The sequence below is a fragment of the Sesamum indicum genome, linkage group LG2, assembly GCF_026168435.1.
Source record: "Sesamum indicum cultivar Baizhima isolate 11 linkage group LG2, ASM2616843v1, whole genome shotgun sequence".
NCBI lineage: Eukaryota > Viridiplantae > Streptophyta > Magnoliopsida > Lamiales > Pedaliaceae > Sesamum > Sesamum indicum.
The window spans coordinates 1,032,880-1,049,102 of record NC_142658.1 but is presented as its reverse complement, the minus strand read 5'-3'; the positions used below and the strand labels follow the sequence as shown (position 1 = coordinate 1,049,102).

At 37.2% G+C, this 16,223-nt stretch overlaps 3 protein-coding genes across 7 annotated transcripts; 2 read left to right on the top strand and 1 right to left on the bottom strand.

The window, feature by feature from the left end:
- Positions 1–517: 517 nt before the first annotated feature.
- Positions 518–3,018, bottom strand: LOC105176250 (Ubiquitin carboxyl-terminal hydrolase family protein). The gene has a single exon (XM_011098991.3). The coding sequence runs from the start codon at positions 2,304–2,306 to the stop codon at positions 654–656; it is 1,653 nt and encodes a 550-aa protein (XP_011097293.1). The 5' UTR covers positions 2,307–3,018; the 3' UTR covers positions 518–653.
- A 62-nt stretch (positions 3,019–3,080) lies between these two features.
- Positions 3,081–8,159, top strand: LOC105176234 (protein-tyrosine-phosphatase PTP1). 2 transcript variants are annotated; one of them, XM_011098970.3, is made up of 8 exons: positions 3,081–3,457; positions 4,706–4,802; positions 4,897–4,979; positions 5,096–5,230; positions 5,579–5,713; positions 6,278–6,426; positions 6,497–6,641; positions 7,131–8,159. In XM_011098970.3, exons 1-8 carry the CDS (start codon positions 3,263–3,265, stop codon positions 7,215–7,217), a joined length of 1,026 nt encoding a protein of 341 aa, XP_011097272.1. In that variant the 5' UTR covers positions 3,081–3,262; the 3' UTR covers positions 7,218–8,159. The 2 variants fall into 2 exon arrangements, with proteins under 2 accessions (XP_011097272.1, XP_011097280.1); XM_011098978.3 differs by having other exon boundaries at positions 3,087–3,457; positions 6,500–6,641.
- A 952-nt stretch (positions 8,160–9,111) lies between these two features.
- LOC105176226 (Ikzf5 (DUF668)) lies at positions 9,112–16,169 on the top strand. Of its 4 annotated transcripts, none has more exons than XM_020691834.2 (13): positions 9,112–9,343; positions 10,103–10,644; positions 11,156–11,481; positions 11,592–11,684; positions 11,774–11,864; positions 12,406–12,499; positions 13,513–13,610; positions 13,810–13,879; positions 14,195–14,289; positions 14,535–14,651; positions 14,785–14,861; positions 15,147–15,191; positions 15,272–16,169. In XM_020691834.2, the coding sequence occupies exons 2-13, from the start codon at positions 10,330–10,332 to the stop codon at positions 15,777–15,779; spliced, it is 1,929 nt and encodes a 642-aa protein (XP_020547493.1). In that variant the 5' UTR covers positions 9,112–9,343; positions 10,103–10,329; the 3' UTR covers positions 15,780–16,169. The 4 variants fall into 4 exon arrangements, with proteins under 4 accessions (XP_020547493.1, XP_011097261.1, XP_020547492.1 ...); XM_011098959.3 differs by having other exon boundaries at positions 9,112–9,475; XM_020691833.2 differs by having other exon boundaries at positions 9,112–9,516.
- The last annotated feature ends 54 nt before the right edge of the window (positions 16,170–16,223 follow it).

The window sequence follows — 16,223 nt, the reverse complement described above, 5'->3', positions numbered from 1 at the left end:
AGAAAGCTTAAGAGTAGGCTGTACAACACTATTCTTGGGCATAAAATTAACACAAAAAAAAGATATGTTTTAAGAACAAAAATAAAAACAACTCCTTTCTATTCTTCCAACTGCAAGCATACAGACTTTGTGATGGATGTGATCCACAAATGCTTAAGAAGCTAAAGCAAAGGAGAAATCCGAGAAGAATTATGGTTTACTGAATAGAAGCAATGCTGTAGCAGAAGTCTTCACCATATCGATCCAGTAATGTAAGTTTCGTCTTTCAACATTCTATAAGAATCAAGGAACAGGTACATGACCAGAGACAAAATCACACTTCCTCTCTTCATTCAAACTAGTGCTATAATAATCCTCGAGTGGAAAAATTATGTCAGTATAAATTCAGGATGAAATATAACCATACAGAAACCAGGAAAATTGAAGCAATCAATTTCATATATTCAAGGCATGCATCACTATGATCGATATTAAGTCATACTACAATCTCTATAATGGAGTTAGACTATGCAATAAGTGACAGCATAAGTTGTTTTATATAAAACAATTGCACTAAACACCATGATTTCTTTGGCTGATAGTTAGAATACAACTCACTGTAATTAGTTCATAAATTGTCGTAATAGAACAAACCTAATCCATGATTTACTTGCTCAAGTTGCTGAATTTCCCCTATATGGCGTCCTTTCTGTTTTAGAGCTAGCTCTATTCCTTGAGAAATCTAACTTTTGTGGTGGTCTTCTAGGAATATCCATATCGCCACCTCGAATATTCGTTCTCCCAGAAAACCTAGTTGAACTCTTGTACACATTTTCTTCAGCTCTTCTTCCATTTGCACTCCTTGCTAAACTTCTTCTAGGATTCTTCTCTTCAAAGGTTGCACCTTTCCTTTTGAATTCCCCTCTTGTAGTTACATTTTCACCCTGAAAGGCCACCCTAGTTGAACTCTTATACACATTTTTTTCAGCTCTTCTTCCATTTGCACTCCTTGCTGCACTTCGTCTAGTATTCTTCTCTTCAAAGGTTGCACCTTTCCTTTTGAATTTCCCTCTTGTAGTTACATTGTCACCCTGAAAGGCCTCCTTGGACTTATCATTCTCATCATCATCAGACGAATCATACATGTCATTATCTTCTTCCCCACCCTCACCATCCTCTGATTCCTCTCCTCCTTTAATCACATCAATACCTGTCTTTTTCTCTTTGCTTTTCGGTTTCTCCTCATCCTTCACTACATTCATCAATTGGACATATTTGAACCTCATATTCATCAAAGGATGCCTATCAATAAACATCCCTCTCTTATATGCGTCCCTCAAAACCACAGTATATGTCCCAATCTTACTTGAGACATAGAAAATCCCTGGATGTTGCAAAATTGCACACTTAAACCTCGCCCTCAGCCCAAAACACTCTCCCAAACTAAGAAGGCTGTCCCTCTCTGCCTTCTTCCCAACAAAAAGACTGAGCAACTCATGCAACACTGCCACTGCCCACTTATCTGACTCATCGGTTTTGGTGGCCAAATGCGTTGCATTCTCATAAGGCGACACATATGGCAACTTCTGCCACTCACCCACCCACTTCTTGTACTTCTTATCTATCTCAAACCCTTTCGAATACTGCAAAGGAAATTGAATCTTTCCATCCTTTAGCCGCTTCTTTTCCATCTCGGATACTGCAAACTCATCACTCCAGCAAACCAACTCAAGCACCTTACTATTTTCACCAAAATTCTTCCCATTAATCACCCGAAAATAATCCGGAAACTCGGGAATGATAACTTTCTCATAATCTTGGGGCAAACCCAGTTCCCATTTCAACCTTTCCAACAGAACGATCGGAATTTTATTTATTCTACTTATCATCAACAACTTCAGCAGGCGGCCCGCAATGTCTTGCTTATAGTCTACACTCTGGTAGAGCAAATTTTCCTCGGAGTTTAAAGACACAATTTCGGGGGTGAGTTTAATATGGGGTTGGATGTTGAGAGAGCCCGGGCGGAATTCTTCAAAAATTGAAGGGTATTTCCGAATAAACTCAATGGGACGAAATGGGACTCCTAAGCGTTCTTTCGATTCGGTTATTAGGGAGAGTGGGACTGATTTTGATGGCTCGGAAATGATGAAGTTTTTAAGATTAAGCAGAGGTTTGAGGTGCTTCTCACGCTCCACCGCGTGGTCGAGGCCCCGGTCCCGCGGACATCTCAAGGAGGATACAGCATCATACAGAGTGCGAATGTGGTGGTGATGGTGGTGGCGGCAGCGGCTGATGTAGGCGGAGTGGTAGCGGTGGAGGAAATGCATGACAAGGTTTTAGTAGGGTTGTCAAATTCCTATAGCTCGCATTATGTATTTGGAAATGTACATATGAATTAGGTCAAATTCCTTTAGGTCCTTAAATTTAGACTCAATTACAAAATCGTCCCATAATTTTTCATTTTGTCAATAATTTACCGGCCAAAAGTTTTAATATGATTGAAATACCCTTGAATATATGACATGATATAATTAAAGGAAAAAAAATGCAATTTACCATATGTATAAAGAAAAATAAGCAATTTACCATATGTATAAAGAAAAATAAGCAATTTACCCTATGAAAAATAAAACAGTAATTTAGCTTTCGTATTATCATAAATAAAACAAATATCCCCTTAGATCCATCGGTGCACTACATATATATATATATATATATATATATTCCTTTCTTGCAAAAGAGTGACTTGGGAGGGAATATTGAAGTGCTAAAAGTTTTAAAGCCATATTCTATTCAGAAAATTGCACATTCTCTACAGAAAGTAGTTGTTTCCTTTCGATGGGTTCAAACATTTGCTTTGAATCATCATGTTCAACCTTATTAAAATTTGAATTGTTCAAAATGTATAAATATAAAAGAAATTTAGTTTCATGTTGCAATTAAGAGTTTTTGAAAAAAAAAATACATTTGAATTATTAGTAGGATTTTGGAAAATAATACAACTATTAATATATGATGGCATTGCAAAACTACAATTTTATTCGATATAGGACTAAATTGAAATTTTTGGTCGAAAATTATGTATGGGATGGGAGGACGATATTGAGGAAAAAAGAAGAAGATATGGACTACTTTGCAATTAAGATGTAAAATCGGGGCGAAAAGATGAAATTTTTCGCTTTTTCAAATAGTAATTGAGCAGGGAGTTGGAGGAAGAAGTTACGAAACGGAAGGAGCCACGGGTAAAGTCGTCGCGAGTCGTTGACACGGCCAGAGATCAGTGATGAGCAATACGGCTGCAAGCTTTTCAACCGGTGCCGCGGCGGCCAAATCTTTCGATTTATCCGCCGTTTCGAGCCCCAAGAGATGGCTCCTCTCGGAGGATCAGCTCCGCCACTGCTACGAAGCTCTCAAAGTTTTCAAAGGCAAGAGATTTGGCTCCCCGCAAACGATCCATCATGAGTTTCAGATATTAGAGGTATTTAGGGAACTGCTTCGGATATATGTGCTGATTTACTTGTTCGTTGTTTATTTTATGAGCATGGTTGTTTGCGATTTCGTAATTTTGTATTGCTTTTAGATTGTTTAAATTGAAATGCTAGCTACTGTTTGTATGACGGCAGTAAGGTGTTAATTTCCGTCACCTTTTGTTTTGTTTGTTTCTCAAGCTAGTAAATGAAACTAGACATGCGTGTGGAATTAAAAAGGTGGTGAGAATGGGAATAATACGTTTATCTTCTTTAAATTCCTTAGGCGATGGAATGAAGTTCCACTTTTGAGTTCCCTTGTAGTTTGTAAACGTTGGGAACATAGAGCAATTTAAGGATTTATATATGGCTGAGTTCTGACTTCAATTTAAATGCGAATGAATTCTGGGAATATCTAGATTAACAAGATTAGGCTGCTCTTCATTTACTTGAAAAGTTTATGGGATTTCAGCAGTCGCAATTCTTGTCATGGGTCTTCCATATAAATGATATGGCCATCATGTGGGAAAGGTATATCTGATTGCTGGTTAAGTAAATGAGGTGCTAGATGTAAGAACCTGTAATATGGCACCAGACTCTGCCATGTCTTTATTTATCCTTAAACGGTGAGATTGAATTTGAAAATCTTGGTTCTCTTGCTTTGGTATGGTGCACTTGAAAAGCTGAAGCAGTTACATCCAGCTTCTGTTGTTAAGGAAAATGGTTTAGCGGATAGGAAAAGGAAAATACTAATGTATTTCGGGAATAACTAGTTACTGTTATTACTGAATGAAGTGTTGACAAATTTTTGTATGGTGAGCACCTCCTTTTACATGTGTCTTCCTGTAATTGATTTGCAAACAACTAAGTGGATTCCACCAGTTGCTCTAGGAGCAGCACTATATTAGTTACCGAGAAATTGGTGTACACTTCAGGTGAATTATTTTGTTAGGGAACATTGCAATTTGTCTTTTACCGGTTCACTGCATGACCTATCACCCCCTATGAGAGATAAACTTGGAAGTTAAAGACCAACCAATCACTGAACATACCATGCATTGCATCTCCACATTCATTCTGCTTTTTTATTTTGCACCGCCACGTATTGTATGTCATCTTAGTGTAGTGGAGCTCTATCTCTGTTTCTGTTTCTATATGTATTCTATTCATCCTGACTTACATTTAAGCAATTTGTGATGTCCCCAACCTAGTTTCTTTTCTACATTTAATAATGTGGAGCGTACATTGCTTGATTACAGGCAAGAAGAATGGAAGCTTTGGAAATGAGAAGTAGATGCACTGTTGCGCTCAACAGCGTCCATCAGCGCAAGAACCGTTACACTGATGTCCTACCATGTACGCTAATTGGCAGGATAATGTGCTTCACCATTTAAATTATTTGTTCATCTTTCCGGATCAGGAATAATAACTTTTGAACTTTGTTGCTCAGTTGACGATAACAGGGTTATTTTAAAGCAACATAAGGATTACAAACCTTCAGCAATGGGATATATCAATGCAAGCTTTGTCATGGTCTGCTTTCTTAATCTATTACTAGAATTTGATGCTGTTTTAAGGCAGACTTATAACACACTTGGTCTTGTATATTGATTTTTTAATCCATTCCCAAATGATTCTTTTGATTGTAGACTTCTGAAAGTGTTTCTCGGTTTATTGCAACTCAAGGTCCACTGCCAAACACCTCAGAGGACTTCTGGGAAATGGTACTTCAGTATCATTGTCCTGCCATAATTATGCTCACCCGGTTGGTTGACGGTACCTACGTAAGCAATCTGATCTTGCGATCTCATAGCAAAAGATAAGTAGTATTATGATGTAGTGATTATGTTTGCTACCTTCTACAAAAGAGTCATTGCTTTTATTTTTCTCAGCTTTTGCGAACTTTTTCCCCCATTATTAGTGTGACCGTTTCATTTGATTGAACAGTAAGTAAATCATCAACGTGGAAGCTGCTTCCTTGAGCATGCATTTTTGTATATTTAGTTGGCATCCTATTTATTGTTATTTCTGTATGCGGTTAAGTGCATTTGATTTCTACTAGGATTATGCCGTTCATGTTAATTCAAACTACTCCTGATTTTGCCTGATTCCTGTAATGAAACGAAATACAGGCAGTGAAGTGTGGAGATTACTTCCAAGCAGAGGATGGCCCTAGAGAGTTCGGAAACATATGCATCACTACCAAGTGGATTCAAACAACAGATACTTCATTAATTCTGCGATGCTTAGAGGTGAAAAACAAGGAGGTGAGGAATACTTGCGTAGTCTATAAATGTTGAACTCTTATAAAGAGATTTCTCCACATGTGAATCGCAGATTACCGGTCACATGCCCAACTAAGAATGTTAGCCCAAAAAAGTATGATGCCTATTGAAGAAGTGCAGTAGGAAGTGTTTGCTGCATTTGCAATTAATGTACTGGATTGATTTGTTAACCCAAATTTGGCCTCAACCTTGTTCTTCTTTCCTTCTACCTTTGAACATGTGCCACTTCCTTGATTTGGCGCACTGTAATTCGATATCTATAAATAAGTTAAGCTTTGAAATCTGAAATTTTATCCAAAAAAACGAAAAGAAAAGAAAAAGAAAATGATACGTAATATTGTACAGCGTGAAAACAAGCAATTGAGAGAATTTGCTTTCGGAACTCTGTTTTATTCTCAATTTGTTGACCTCTAACTTTCAGTTGAACTGAAGAATCGAGGTGCTTGGTTGCGTTGACACTTATTCTGTCTTTCTGAAAATATTCTGGTAAAGATAGAAGTGGAGTTTTATTATGAATAAAAACATTTTATATATTCATGTGTACAGTCAGATGTGTCACCATTATCTGTTTTGCACATTCAATATCCTGAATGGCCGGATCATGGAGTTCCAAAAGACACTGTTGCTGTTCGTGAAATCTTCAAAAGAGTATCTGCTATTCCACCCAGTCTTGGGCCAATTGTTGTGCACTGCAGGTCTGCCTTCTAGACTGACATAATGTGATTATCAGAACTTTCTATATAGTCTGACACTTATTTGCTTTAGCAGTGCAGGTATTGGTAGAACTGGAACATACTGTTTGATCCACAATACTATCCAAAGAGTTCTTATTGGAGATATGACTGCTTTGGATCTTGTTACCACCATCACCACATTTAGGTCACAACGAATTGGAATGGTTCAAACAATGGTACAAATTCTTGATACTTCGTCATTCATATTCTGTAGTGAGAGTGACAAGAAGGCGTCTGTGCAATTGAAACTAGTTATTCATTGCTTAGATCACGTAAACTATCTTTCATCATTGAAAAATCATACTTCATGTTGGGGGAAAGCATAGTGTATCCTAATATTGGAATAAGGATATTTTTGAGTTACTTGTGTGTTTCTCCAAATATTTGCATTTATTTTAGCATTTGGATATCATTCAGTTAATAGGTATGAGAGGAGAGACTGATTGAACATACGTCCATTTGGGTTAACATAAATGATGATAGCAAATTCAGATTATCTTTGAAATCCTTCACTATTTGATTCTCCCAGACTTATTGTCACTATTTGGACATAAATTAGAAAAGTAAGAGTGCTGGTAAGATTATATACTGCTAAAAGTTTTCTGTTAAATAATTTTGGAAGTGATTTCATGCATCTTGCTGACTATATACTCCTTGCTTTGCAGGAACAGTATCTCTTTTGCTATGATGCAATCGTTGATGAACTTGAAGACCTCATATCAGTTAGCAACTCCCACGGTGGTTCGCATTGATATTTTAGTCTTCCGTGCAGCAAATCAGCCTCGTTTGCTTCTATGGACTACATATTTATTCCTTCACCTTCCTACTGGTTCTAGGCTAAATCAATAACTTTACATTGGCCATAGGTATTACAGAAAAATGGGTCCATTCTATACCTTATTTGACTCAAATCTGAAAAACCTTCACTCCGTGCATTGTATACGAACTTTTATTCTTCTTGAAACTGACCAACCATGGTACCTCGTGCCAAGCAACTCATGAATCTTTGGTTATTAAGGTTTGTTGTACGGAGAACAATACTGGATGTCTGCGCAAAATTGTTTGCAGTGTTTGCAAAGCATTCTCTAAAAGATTGTTTATGTGCTGGAAATCAAGAAGGATTGTTTTCTAAGCTTGAGGCATGGATTTTCTCGAGTCCCATGGCATACCAGGTGCTCCCCATTATGCTAGGTTAATGTGCCGAAAGATGTTATTGATATTGCAAAACATCAGCATCACTTCAAGATTTGTGAAGTGCACAGGAATATGAACATGAAAATACTCTGAGGAAAATCTGTGCCTTAAAATTTCGAGGTATTTCATGCTGATATCCAAGGTTGTATTCATCCCTACTGTTCTCTTAAGGTGAGATCTTACCCTGAGGAAAGGTAACTCCTACGTCGTCGAGAAAATTCTTCTTGACAGATCTTCTTGACTGAGTTCTCGGGGAAACCAATGGTTGAAACAAAGCTTGGAAAAAAAGGCATATAATTAGTCTGCAAATCTTGCAATGAGGTCTGGGATCCATCATTCTCAGCTGACCATATAGATATGTTTGAATGTGAGTTGATGAAAAACCTCAGAAAATAACTTGAAATTTTCCAACTATATATACTTCTTTAAGGACTGGAACTTTTGGACAGTCTATTCTAGTTCCCTATTTGTGATGGCAATGAATTCCTGACATATGATTATGATTTGTTGTGTTCTCGAAATTCTTTTGGTTGGACTGAAATCTATGTTGGTCTATTTGATTTAAAGGGTATTTTATCACATAAGAATTGATTTGATGTCGAAAATATTCAAAGAAAATTAATGACTTTACCTTTTCCTTATTGTCGATTTTAGTCGCTATCTTTCCCTTTCCACAGAATTATTCAATGTAATTGAATGCATTATAACAACTCAAAATTCAAATTAATTTGGTATTTGTTTAGACAATTTTAAATTCTTCAATAGTAAATTTTAATTATATTTTATTAAATAGGGATAAATTTTAAATTCTCCTAACATGAAAAGATTTGAAATTTTTTTAATTTTATATCCATCAATTTAAATATAACATAAAATACGTATCAATTATATGTTTACAGCATTGCAACGGGTCAATTGCTTACTAGTTAACTCTTTGGTAAACAATTAAATATAATATAATGGCACAAATATAAATTGATTATAATTAATTGAATGCATAAGGTTGGACAATCAATCGCACTCATAATAAACTAATGCTCCGATCAAATTAAATTAACCAAGTACACTTTTTTTTTAAAACTCAAACACAAATTCTTGAGTTCACCACTTGTCCTTGACCAAATCTTATTTGCACCCTTTAGAAGTCTGATTGATTAATATTAATAACTAAATTAAAACAATGAAGTTAAGCTTACAAAAATAGAGTATTAGAGCATCAAATTTGCAGAAAAGGCCCTGTAGTTTCCACAAACTGGAGAGGTAATTTCAAGAATCAAAATTTTATCCTGATTTTCTATTTCCATTTTGTGATGAAGAATCAAGAATAGGTTATCCACACTTTCTAACTTTGATGACAAAATTGTCACAGTGGTAAAAACTGAAAATGGTAATTAGTTAGCAGTGCAACCTTGACTTCAAAGATTACCATAATTACTACGCAAGATGTATTTTCACTTGTTGGGGTTTTGACCAGGTAGAAAGAGGAGAGGCTGAGGGGGAGAAAGGAAGGAAAGTGGGTGGGCTTCTCTACTCCATCCCTGACCTAGTTCTTGAATCTTGATTTTAGTGTCATTTGGTCTGTAGCAGAGGGGGGGAGAGAGAGAAAGAGTCAGCAGCAATCAGCATCAGCGCTTACACCACTAATACTACTCTTTAAGTGAAACAGTGAAGAGTCCCTTTGAAGGTTGGGACAACAAAAACTGCTCCCTTTTGTACTTTCTTGAATCTTAATTACCTTCAGTCTTCAGAGACCCTTGTTGGTAGAGTCCACAACACTCTCCAAGAACCAACCCAATCTACAGATAGAGACACAATTGTAATCTGCTATGATCCCTATATTTTTCCTTCATCATCATTGTAATTAATCTCTCTCTTAGACTTGTGTGTATCTGTTCTTCGTGGACTAGAAACAGACGCGGACAAGAATCTTTCTTTTCTTTCTCTTAGATCCAAGTCATCATCTTTATTTGCTTTCTGCCTCTTGGAAAAAGTACCCCTCTATGTGTATACACTAATAGATGTAACGTATTTGTGTATTTGCATGTTGTAAGTGATAAAATTATTTTCTTTGGCTCCTTCACTTCGATAGGGGTTTCTGAAGTTTGATTTGGTGAATTAAAGATTGGATTTTTGTAATTTTGTTGGCGTATATCACGGGTTGAGTTTTAATTTTTCATTTGTTCTGTTACTAGAGCGTGCCTGTGGGGTTCAGGTTTTTGCTGTTTTGGATGCCAATATGTTAATGATTGGTGTCATTTGTTTGACTTACCTTAATTCTCATCTTTGTTAGTTTTCGTCCACATTCTTTTTCTTGTTTCAGGTTCTTATATAGATTTTCTCTCTAGTTTGTGCGTTGACTATATAGTTTGGCTCTACCATTTCTTCTGGGAGTGTTCTTCAAGTTGTGATTTTTGCTTATGGGTCCTGATTTCCTGATTTGCAGTTGGAGATTGCCTCACAATATCAGTTGAGTGGTCAAAGCTTGCATTTTGGTAATCTTGTTAGGAGTGAAATTCAGACTTGAACTTCCAGAATCTGATTTTTTGTATTCAGTATCCACTTGCCTTAGTGAGTCACAGAAGCTTTTGGGGAAAAGTATCGATTGTCATTTTGAATTGAAGATTGGTTAGATGAGTAGCGGCAGATAGAATTGTTGTCGTCACAGTCAGAATGGGTGGGCTTTGCTCAAGAAGGTCCACTGACGACAGAGCATTGGCTGGTGCGCTTCCACATGTCAATGGTCACTTTAGTTACGGCCCTGGAATAGTTTATCAGTCTCATGGATTGGACATCCAAGAAAATAATGTTCCGACAGATGTGGAAGTTGCAGATAAGCAACTGACGGAACCGTTTTCATTCCCAGAGTTGAATTCTGTTGCTCAGGGGACAAATTTGGATGACATTAATGACGGTATACCTCGTTTGTCTAGGGCTTTATCAGATAAATCTAGGTCGACAAGATCAAAGCAAGTTGCAATTGCCAAGGTATGTGTTCCCACGAGTGTTATTCTTAACAAACTTATTTATGCTGCCGATTATTTCGTTTTTGGATTTGCCACGTTTTATTGAATACCTAATTTAAGTTTCACGTGAAATCTTGGTACAAAGCTTAATTTTTCTATGCAGAGTTTCTGAGTAATTTAAAACAGGATATGTTGCTTCTTTTGTTTTTTTTTTTAACTTGTTGCAGAAATATTATTTACTGAGGCGGAGTACATGGAAGTATTTGTTTTATTAAGTACCTGTTCTCATATCAACATATTTTTGCTGTGAAATTCAGAGAGTCTGTTATTCTTTTGTAGCTTCTGTGTCATGTACTTTCAACATTTTAAATAAGATAACACACAAAATCTTCCAGGATGATGTATAACTCCTGAATTGTATTTGTGAATGCTACTGATTCTTATGCACGGAAGTTTTATATCTTGCACATTTATGCTCATTCTCTTAACTGTTGGATATAATAACCACATATTATCTGTATTTTATTTTACAGGTCTCTGAAGTGAGTTCACTTTTGGGCAGAGCAGGCACTGTTGGGCTTGGGAAAGCAGTTGATGTGTTGGATACCCTTGGTAGCAGCATGACTAATCTGAACCTTAGCAGTGGTTTTGCGTCAGGGATAGCTACAAAAGGAATCAAAATATCAATTTTGGCTTTTGAAGTGGCAAATACAATTGTCAAAGGTGCCAATCTTATGCACTCCCTCTCAGAGGAGAATATTAGACATTTAAAGGAAGTGGTACTCCCTTCGGAAGGTGTCCAACGCTTAATATCAAGGGATATGGATGAACTCCTGAGCATTGCTGCATCTGACAAGAGGTGTTAATATTTGAAATAGTTGCACATTTTATGTTATGCTCATTAGCCTTTGACATTGTATTAGATATCCTACCCAAAAGTATTGGCTCATTTTGTCTACATTGTATCAGGGATGAACTCAAAGTCTTTTCTGGAGAAGTAATTCGCTTTGGTAATCGCTGTAAGGATCCTCAGTGGCACAACTTGGACCGTTATTTTGAGAAGTAACTTCCTTTCTCTGTTTGTATTCATGTGGTTGTTAACACATCAAGTAAACTTCCAATATAATATTTAGTTTCACTTGAAAAATTAGGTTGGAGTCGGAACTCACACCTCACAAACAATTGAAAGAAGAAGCAGAAACTGAGATGCAGCAGTTAATGGTGTTGGTTCAGTACACTGCTGTAAGTTATCACATCATTATGTGTTTGTTTCCTTTTTCCCTCCTTTTGGCAAAGATGCTATTTGCCAATGATTTATGTACAATGACAGTAGTGCTGAAGTAAAGTATCTCCTCTCATATCCTTCTTAGAAAATCGAGGGTGTTTAACATTGTGGGCTAGTTTGTTTAAAAGAGAACTTTTATGTGAATAGTGATGCTACACTATCTCCATCTTGAGATTTCTTTTCTAGCAGACACAGCCATGAGCTTGGTTACTCTAGAAAGGTTTCAGGGTCTCTTGATGATTTGTGAATCCTAAACTGAAAATTGTGTAATTTATTTTGAATAGATATATGGTTAAAGTTAAAAAGGATGAACAATTTGACGCCTTAGACTTTAAGGTTAATTCTGGTAATATGCCACTGAAGTATGAATAGTTCTTGAACATGGAGGGCTACACGCATTGTTCAGCAAACATCTCTTTTGTTTAAAGATGGTTTCAAGCTCTTTATTTGGGTGACTTTGAACTTCGAAAGGAGATATTAAATATGTCTAGGTCGCAGGAACTATATCATGAAATGCATGCACTGGACAGATTTGAACAGGACTGTCGGCGCAAGGCTCAAGAAGGGGATAACTCAAACACTTCGCAGGGAGGTAATTGTTTTGACATTCTCTAGATTTTTTTATATTATTTTTATGCTTAAACCTAGTTTTTTCAGCCATAAAACTGTAATTATTTTTTTACTTTATCAACAATTCTTTTAGACTACCCATGATACTTTAGTTATTAGTTATTACAAGAGACCAGTACCCATTGTTTGCCTAATACTGTAGAAATGATAATTTCCTCAAACAAAGAAGAGAAAATCTTTGCTGATTTTATAAAAAAGTAAAAGATTCCTGTAGATTATTGTCTAAGCCCGTTGTGTATTGTTGGTACTGGACATGTCAAATCAGTATCTTTTATCCCAATCAATTGCTTGTTCCATATGCGTTGCCTTTCAATCTGTTTGTATTGCTCAATTCCCCATTTTTTAAGCGACCAGGGATCTGTTATCATAGTATCTTTCTTGTTTCCCTGTTTATGACAACCTTTTGAGATTGAATGCATTAGCGTTGACAGCTGTACTTTAATCACATTCTTCTTTTCATCCTTCCGATGATTGCAGTTGGCCCGATCTTCAGCAATTTTGGTTTCTTTTTGCCAGATCATATTCTTTATCTAATAGTGTCTGACTTCTTACATGGACTAAGTTTAGGAATAACAAACACTAGATTTTTTCTCTCGGGTTCATGCAAAAAGGGGATCTAAACTATTTAGCTCAATTAATGGTGGGAAAAAGACTTGTATATTCCCATTCTAGCATCTGGCCTTAGGTTTTGCTGCTCATCCCACATGTTCTATCGGCCTAATTAACAGACTGCCAAGGTGGTTTGATGAAGCTTCCTATCTGATGGCTTTTTTTCTGTATGTTCTTTTGGTGAAATTTATTGATGTTTCCTGCTTTTATACTTATACTTGCATACGTTTGTGATGAAGTCTGCTATGCTGTTTTTCTTGCTGTATGCCAATTGTGACAGCTTGTGTTAAATGTGCAGCTGCTCTCTCATTGTACTCTACTTTTGACTTTCATTTTTTAATTCTTCTTTTCGATTTCCTCCTGAAGGAGACAGCCTAGCGATTCTGCGTGCAGAGCTGAAGAGTCAAAAGAAACATGTTAAGAGTTTGAAAAAAAAGTCCCTGTGGTCTAAGATCTTGGAGGAGGTAGCAATTCCGAGCTCTTTGTTTTTAAATGGGTTCCAGATGTATGCTATACGTCTACATGACTAAAGCAGCTTTTTTCAACTGGATTTATTAGAATTTATATTGCAATGTATGTCGCAAAGTTAATTTTATGGTTGTTTCTCTTATCAAGAGTTTTCTTCTAATCAACAAGCTCATCTTCTATATTTGATATGTTAAGGTGATGGAGAAGCTTGTCGACATTGTCCACTTTCTACATTTGGAGATCCATTCCGCATTTGGTAGCAGTGGTAATGTATTCAAAACCATTAAACTACTTGGCAGTTTCTGGAATTCATTAAAGCAAGCAAAACTTCTGAAAATTCGAAACCTGAATATGTATGAAATTTCTAAGAATTGCCTGTAGAATATTTCTTTGTTGCTCAATGTGTCATATGAGCTTGATATAAAGTGTCCAAAATCATGCAGCTGCTGTGCTTTTATTTGTTAATGTTGCATGCTTTCTACAATATTCTGTCGTCAATGTCGATGTTCTGTGCAATCTCTAGGTTCAGTTATAGGAGTATAATTGTAATTTTGTTCTTTTGATGGATTTACTATTAAAGATGGAAACAAGCCGGTAAAGTACCACCATCAGAAGTTGGGCTCTGCTGGGCTTGCGCTGCATTACGCGAATCTCATTACCCAGATTGATACACTTGTGAGTTTTTCTTCCTTAATTCCTCAGTAAAGTACTTTTTCGGGGTTGCACTTATTATTTCTCTCTCTTAATTGTTGCTTCGTCGTGATGCATTACCCCCTCCCCTCATGTCCAGAAGTAGGTGATGTTGCTTAACTGAATATTTGCATTTTCTCGGAAGTTTGTCGCTTATCCTTTAAAAAGGATGATGTTGCCATACATAGAGTTTGCAGAATTTTCTGAACTAAGGCTGTGATGTTAATCAGGTGACTAGATCTAGTTCCGTGCCACAAAGTACAAGAGATGCTCTGTACCAGGGACTGCCACCAAGCATAAAGTCGGCACTGCGAACCAGATTACAATCTTTTCATCTCAAGGAAGAGGTACTTACATTTTCTAACTGATCACCGTCTGATAATAATTTTCTTTTTTTTTTGTTTTAATTGTTTGTGCCTTGAATATGATTTTTATGCATCAACATAGTTGTACTGATTCATCTGGTTGTTCCTTGTGCAGCTAACGGTCCCACAAATCAAAGCAGAAATGGAGAAAACTCTGCAGTGGCTGGTCCCCATGGCCACCAATACAACCAAGTAAAACTGCAATCCCTGTCAAACAATTACCTTTCATGGGGGTCGATTGCATTTAATGAACTTCAAATTACAACTCTGTCCCTGTTTTCTTAGAGGGAAAGTCCTTGTTTTTAGTAGTTTGAGTATCAGAGTCTGACTTGGTTTGTATATGTTAAAATAGCTTGGATGCCTTGCATGCACTTACTGTCTTTCGTGATTTTCCTTGTACGAGTACCATGTGTTCTCTACTGTAAACTTTTCTAAATACTTGTGCACACCTTGACTATGTGGAATAATATAAAACAGGGCTCACCATGGCTTTGGTTGGGTCGGAGAATGGGCAAATACCGGGTGAGTTTGACTTCCTTGGTGCTTATCTTCTAATGATCTCAATTTCTTGTCTTTTGCCTGAATGCCTTATTTTACTTCAGGTCCGAGATGAACCGTAAACCTGCTGGCCAAACTGATTTGCTCCGTGTCGAAACACTTCATCACGCAGACAAGGAGAAAGCAGAAGCTTACATTCTTGATTTGGTGGTGTGGCTTCATCATCTTATCAGCCAATCAAGGGCTGCGAATGGCGGACTTAGATCTCCGGTAAAATCCCCTATTAGGTCCCCAAATCAGAAGATGCTCCAGTTGTCAAATCAGAAGCCAAGCTCACCATCATCGGCGTTGACCATCGAGGACCAGCAGATGCTCCGAGACGTGAGTAAACGGAAACTGACCCCTGGCATAAGCAAGAGTCAGGAATTTGATACATCAAAAACGAGGCTATGCAAGCACCACAGGCTGAGCAAGAGCAGCAGTCATTCTCCAACAAGTGAAAATAAGAGGGATCCTTTCCCAATCAGGAGGCCATCTTCCGTCCCAATCATTAACTTTGATATCGACCGGATCAAAGCATTGGATGTCATAGACAGAGTCGACACAATTTGAACAGCAAAAACGTATGATGGGTTCCTCCATATTTGGCAAAAGTGCGTCGATTATGCATACGAGTACCTCTCTGCAATGCATTTCTATGCGCGTAGCTGTTAGCAGTCTGTCTTGTCTGTGCTGTGAAAAGGCTTTGGTCTCCTCATCTTCTCTATCTGGAATCAGAAAGTCGGGGTGGAGAGGTACAATATGAGTGAAGATTTTATCTGTGTATACTGTTTTTCTCTGGGTGAAGTTAAGAAAATGTGCATGAGCGAATACAGAGTAGTCGGCTGGGGGGATTTCTGTTTGTCGCGGTAAAGAGTGCTCACTGGGCGCTAGTTTTCATCAGTATGTGTACAGAACAATGTGTATTTCTTTATGTCTATTATTCATCGGTCCGTTTAATGAGATGCATTCTGCTCTTCTAAATTGCAAGCTGTTAACATGCCCCGTACGATCCCT

Coding starts and splice junctions, on each gene's coding strand:
- LOC105176234 (XM_011098970.3), top strand. CDS start 3,263: ATGAGCAATACGGCTGCAAGCTTTTCAACCGGTGCCGCGGCGGCCAAA. Junction 4,803..4,896: donor TTACACTGATGTCCTACCAT/GTACGCTAATTG, acceptor TTTGTTGCTCAG/TTGACGATAACAGGGTTATT. Junction 6,427..6,496: donor CCAATTGTTGTGCACTGCAG/GTCTGCCTTCTA, acceptor TATTTGCTTTAG/CAGTGCAGGTATTGGTAGAA.
- LOC105176226 (XM_020691834.2), top strand. CDS start 10,330: ATGGGTGGGCTTTGCTCAAGAAGGTCCACTGACGACAGAGCATTGGCT. Junction 10,645..11,155: donor AGCAAGTTGCAATTGCCAAG/GTATGTGTTCCC, acceptor TTTATTTTACAG/GTCTCTGAAGTGAGTTCACT. Junction 14,290..14,534: donor TTACCCAGATTGATACACTT/GTGAGTTTTTCT, acceptor GATGTTAATCAG/GTGACTAGATCTAGTTCCGT.
- LOC105176250 (XM_011098991.3), bottom strand. CDS start 2,306: ATGCATTTCCTCCACCGCTACCACTCCGCCTACATCAGCCGCTGCCGC.